Consider the following 4,885-nt stretch of genomic DNA (forward strand, 5'->3'; position numbering starts at 1 on the left):
GAGAGTTTAAACACTCCTCATAGCTTCAGCATGAGTGGGCGGGGCTACAAACTTCACGCCTGTCATCTTGGTTGTTGCCATGCCAACACTAGAAACAGCTGTGAACGGCTCTCTGCAGACCAGTGGGTTCTCCTGTGCACCCTCTCCTCTCACCCTCTCTCCCTCTATTCACCCTCTCCTTGATTGGTGGAAGTTTGCTGAGGTGTTCTTTAGCACACCTCACCTGCTCCACCTGCGCTGCTCAGCGTTCCTCGAATGCCCTCCACTCGGGTTCAGAGTCGGAGCGCTTGGTGCCGAGCTGCTCAGAGAGCAGGATAGCAGGAGTTCCTCACATTCCTGAGATGACTTTCACATGATTGTCATTCTCAGCCCTGCAGATATGAAGATACTGGGAGGTCCTCCGTCACGCAGAAGTGACCGGGAGGGCGGTTCCACACTGCAGACTGGGTCCTGATTGATTGATTGAGCGTGAGTAAGTGTGCTGTGTGGTCAGGTGTGGTCAGGTGAGCGGGTGTAGATAGCTTGGATAGTCGCGCCAGTCGGAATCCCTGCCACTCTTGCTGAACCTGATTTCACTGTGGGGAGGGGCGTGTGGGGAGGGGCGTGTGGGGCTTTGACTGAAAGGGTTAATACCATGCTGGCCCTGAGGGTGAAACCCGAGCCGCCCCGCCTCCGCTGGAGCTGCACAAAGACAGGAAGCACCATAAATAAATCAACAAATAACCACACAGCTCGGCCCACAGAGCAGGAACGTCCAAAAACACCCCACCCCCACCTCCACTACACCCCCCACCTAACCACCTGCGTACGTACACACACACACTGTTTCACATCCCTGGTTTGTGTGGCGTCACAGAGACTTTGTGGGGTGCCCAGACTTTTGCACAGGCCACACTGCAGCTGTAGGTTGTTGTGAAAGAGTAGCTGGGTTTAGGGTTTACTGTAGAGACAGTGATCAGGTACAGAGGCTGCTCTACCGACACCTGCTATATATCCGCCCATTCAGCCCCGCCCATTCAGCCTACAACAATCACCCTATATACATTTAACCCCGCCCATTCAGCCCTGCCTACATCAACCACGCCCGTCCATTCACCCTATAGCCATTTAGCCATGCCCGCCCCTTCAGCCTACAGCTGTTTAGTCCCGCCCCCCTCAGCCTCACAGTGTTCTGTAGGAGGGGTCAGTTGGGGGCAGCAGGGTGAGGGAGCAGTTCAGACAGCTGTGTAGTGTCATCGGTTCTGTGGGAATTGTAACATCTGGTCCTGGCAGATGTTGGTGGAAAAGTGTTTTGGAGTGTTTCCCCTGAAAAGACACCGTGTCAAAGTGTGTGTGTGTGTGTGTGTGTGTGTGGATTAGAGCAGCACCAGTATGCAGCAGTGTGGTGTTACTGAGTGTTTGCTGTATGGTGGATGTGGATGGTGGTTGATGTGGTGTTGCTAGGTCGTTGCTATAGTACAAATGTACTTCTTGTGATTTTGTTTGGGTGTTTCTGCAGTGTCACAGGTGGTTGCTGTGATATTCCAGGTATATGGTATTCCAGGTGTTTGGATTGTTTGTCACTGTGTGGTCGTGGTGCCCAGCCGGCCTCTCTTTCCCACTGGTCTTCGGGCCGAACACCAGATCTGCAGTTCTGTACAGGTGTCCAGCAGCAGTGTACACCACCTTTCACTGTTACAGCTGCGGAGTTTTATTTGAATGCGTTTGAAGTGTATCCTCTGCACTGAAACTGTGGATGTGCAGAGTGATGTCCAGGTGAGATGAAGAGGGGGTGTGTCCAGTCCTGTTAGGTTACCTGTGTGATGTAATGATCCAGTAATGGTGAGTGATGGAGCCGTAAAGCTAATGAAATGAAGCTCGGTACGCTGGGTGCTGGTTCAGCTCCTCCACACCTGCAGCTGCATTAAAGCATGAGTGCAGTCTCTCCTGCACACCTGAGCACACCTGAGCACTGTGGTGGTAGAGGACTGGTGACGGGGGAGTGGGTGAGCCGGAAGGAGTTAAGTGAGCGTAATGAGTCTGGAATGGACACACCTACAGATACAGAAAACCATGAGGCAACACCATGACCTCACTCACACACACACACACACACACACACACACACACACACACACACACACACACTTGGGGCAATTCAAGGTGTCCACTATGAATAATCTGTGTCCATTACGAATGATCAGTATGAATTGGTGGTGTGTGTGTGTGTGTGTGTGTGTGTGTGTGTGTGTGTGTGTGTGTGTGTGTGTTAGTTACCTGGCAGGTGTGCCACACCCTTCCTGTCATTCGTGCATTTGGGGAAAGTGCGCCTGCTTTCGTGCGTCAGACACGGGTGTGTGGATGTTTGTATTTGACAGTGTGTGAGAGGAGGTGAGGTCATTAAGGTGTGTGAGGGAGAGAAATGCTAGGGTGTGTGTGTGTGTGTGTGTGTGTGTGTGTGTGTGTGTGTGTGTGTGTGTGTGTGTGAGAGAGAGAGAGAGAGAGAGAGATAGTGTGCATGCCTTTGCAGGGTGTGTGTGTGTGTGTGTGTGTGTGTGTGTGTGTGTGTGTGTGTGTTACGAATACAGTTCAGGTGTTTCAGTTTTCAGTGTGTATAATAAGGAACCTGAATTGAGAGAGGCGCCCTCTATAGGCACACACCGAACTACTGATTAAATAAGGCAGTGGTTCCTAATGCTCACACACAGCCACGATTGGCCCATACAGTCGTCTCACACAGGCTGGGCTCTTCTGATTGGCTAATTGAGCAAATAAATGACGTAACTTTCTGCACTTTCCTATAGGACCGTTTTCTTTCTGGCCTCTCTGTGTGTGTGTGTGTGTGTGTGTGTGTGTGTGTGTGTGTGTGTGTGTGTGTGTGTGTGTGTGTGCGCGCACGCGTGCACGGGTGCAGTGTCACCAGTAGGTGCCTGTCGTACAAGGGGGTTGAAGGGACTCATTCACAAAGCTCAATGAAGTCTTTGTGTGTGTGTGTGTGTGTGTGTGTGTGTGTGTGTGTGTGTGTGTGTGTGTGTGTGTGTTAAAGAGCATCCAAAGCTGTGTAATGTTTTCCTACCACGCTGTGACCTTTTAGCGGCACGGCTTGAACCATCCATCAGGACGGCAAGTGCTCCCAATCTGCCCTTTTGTTGTCATACAGTAATTAAACATGTATTACTGTAGTGCTCCACACGCTCACTCTGACAGACTGTAATACACTACAGGAAGCGTAGGGCCAAAGTATTTATTAATAGTAACAATAGGGCTGACCTGACTTCCTGTTTGTTTACAGACATTCACGGCCTGGTGTAACTCGCACCTGCGCAAGGCGGGGACTCAAATAGAGAACATTGAGGAGGACTTCAGAGATGGCCTGAAGCTCATGCTGCTGCTGGAGGTCATCTCAGGTAAGAAACTGAGCGGCACCTGCCCACACACCTGGGCCGGCGTAGGTCTGGAGCTGTGTTAGTAAAGAGCAGGGTGTGGGATTGGTCAGTGTGTAGGATATGGTCTTCTGCTGAAGCAGCACTAAGTGTTTGCTTTTAGGAGAGTTAATTAAAGTGTGTGTGTGTGTGTGTGTGTGTGTGTGTGTGTGTGTGTGGTGTGTGTGGTGTTTAAAGGTGAGAGGTTACCCAAGCCTGAGAGAGGGAAGATGAGAGTGCACAAGATCAACAATGTCAACAAAGCGCTGGACTTCATCGCCAGCAAGGGAGTCAAACTGGTGTCCATTGGAGCGGAGGGTAAGTACATCACTTCACACACAGTTGTTTGCCTAATAAATTCAGCTGATATAAAGTAATGAACGGCTCCTGGTAGAGCTGGGTGATATTTAAAGACTTTGTTTATAATATTTTGTCCTGTAGACTCACTGCACCAGCAGCATACAGTTATATAAAACCTCTGTCCCAAACGGAGGACCAGGAGGGATTTTACTGAAACTATGCTGCACTCCGCTTAGTTAAATAGGACTGATGACACTTTGTAATGAAAGCTGCAGCTAATCACTGTTCTTTAAGATCTGAGGAAATCCATCATACACTCGGAGTGTGTCGGTTAGCACGCCAACAAAGTTCACAGTATCACAGTACCATAAAATATATTTATACTGCCCAGCCCTGGCTCCTGGTGATGTCTCTCTGTCTCTATGTCTGTCTGCTGTATCAGCCAGTAAATTTAATTCTATTTTATTTATTTAGGTTTTTACAACAAATGTTTTCACAAAGCAGCTTTACAGAGATCCGGGTCCAGGGGTAATATAGCCTGATAGGATCCAAAAATGGACTTGTATCAGCAGCAAGCAGACAGCAGGGGGCAGCTCCGCACACGGGGAGAGAAAAGAAAGGAGTAAATAGTAAAGCTGTGGCGCTCCGGCTGTCTGGGTCGTGTTACGCTGTACTAAACTTCTTTAAACAGTTATTGTTGATGGTGTTCTCATCAGTCAGGCCTCTGTGCGATGTCCAGAATGTGAGTAATACAGATGTGTGGAGAGCTGCTGGATTTACAGTGTAAACTGAATGTAAACCGTAGCAGCAGTGCAGCATTTCCTGCCTGGAGGCTGATGGGAAATTCTTCTCTCAGAAACGCTCCATTTCACGACTTCCTGCCAAGTCTGTCTCACACATGGCCGGAAAGCATTTGTGCAGAGTGTGCGAGTGTGAGCGCATAACTGACCTTTCTGATCCTCCTACATGTTTAACACACGCTCAGAAGAGCAGGAGCTTCTGCCCGCTGTCCGGCCTCTCAGAAACACGGCCTCTCAGCAGTGCTGTTTATCTGTGCAGCTCTTCCACAGAGGACCTCTTTACCCTACACAGACATCTACAGCACAGCAGACCTACAGTCCAGGGAGGTGGGAGGTCACCGCAGGCAAGAACAGCAAACCGTAAAGAAACCAACCACGTGCTGA

General features: G+C 49.8%; 1 protein-coding gene across 1 annotated transcript in view; it reads left to right on the forward strand.

Moving 5' to 3' along the window:
• The window catches only part of LOC140546196 (alpha-actinin-4-like), a 19,773-nt gene extending 14,888 nt beyond the window's left edge, over positions 1-4,885 (forward strand). Inside the window, exons 2-4 of the mRNA XM_072669412.1 lie at positions 3,272-3,386; positions 3,600-3,719; positions 4,761-4,885. Of these exons, the coding sequence (XP_072525513.1) occupies positions 3,272-3,386; positions 3,600-3,719; positions 4,761-4,885 (360 nt within the window). The remainder of the gene's footprint in view (positions 1-3,271; positions 3,387-3,599; positions 3,720-4,760) is intronic.

The sequence above is a fragment of the Salminus brasiliensis genome, chromosome 23 (genome assembly GCF_030463535.1).
Source record: "Salminus brasiliensis chromosome 23, fSalBra1.hap2, whole genome shotgun sequence".
Classification (NCBI taxonomy): Eukaryota; Metazoa; Chordata; class Actinopteri; order Characiformes; family Bryconidae; genus Salminus; species Salminus brasiliensis.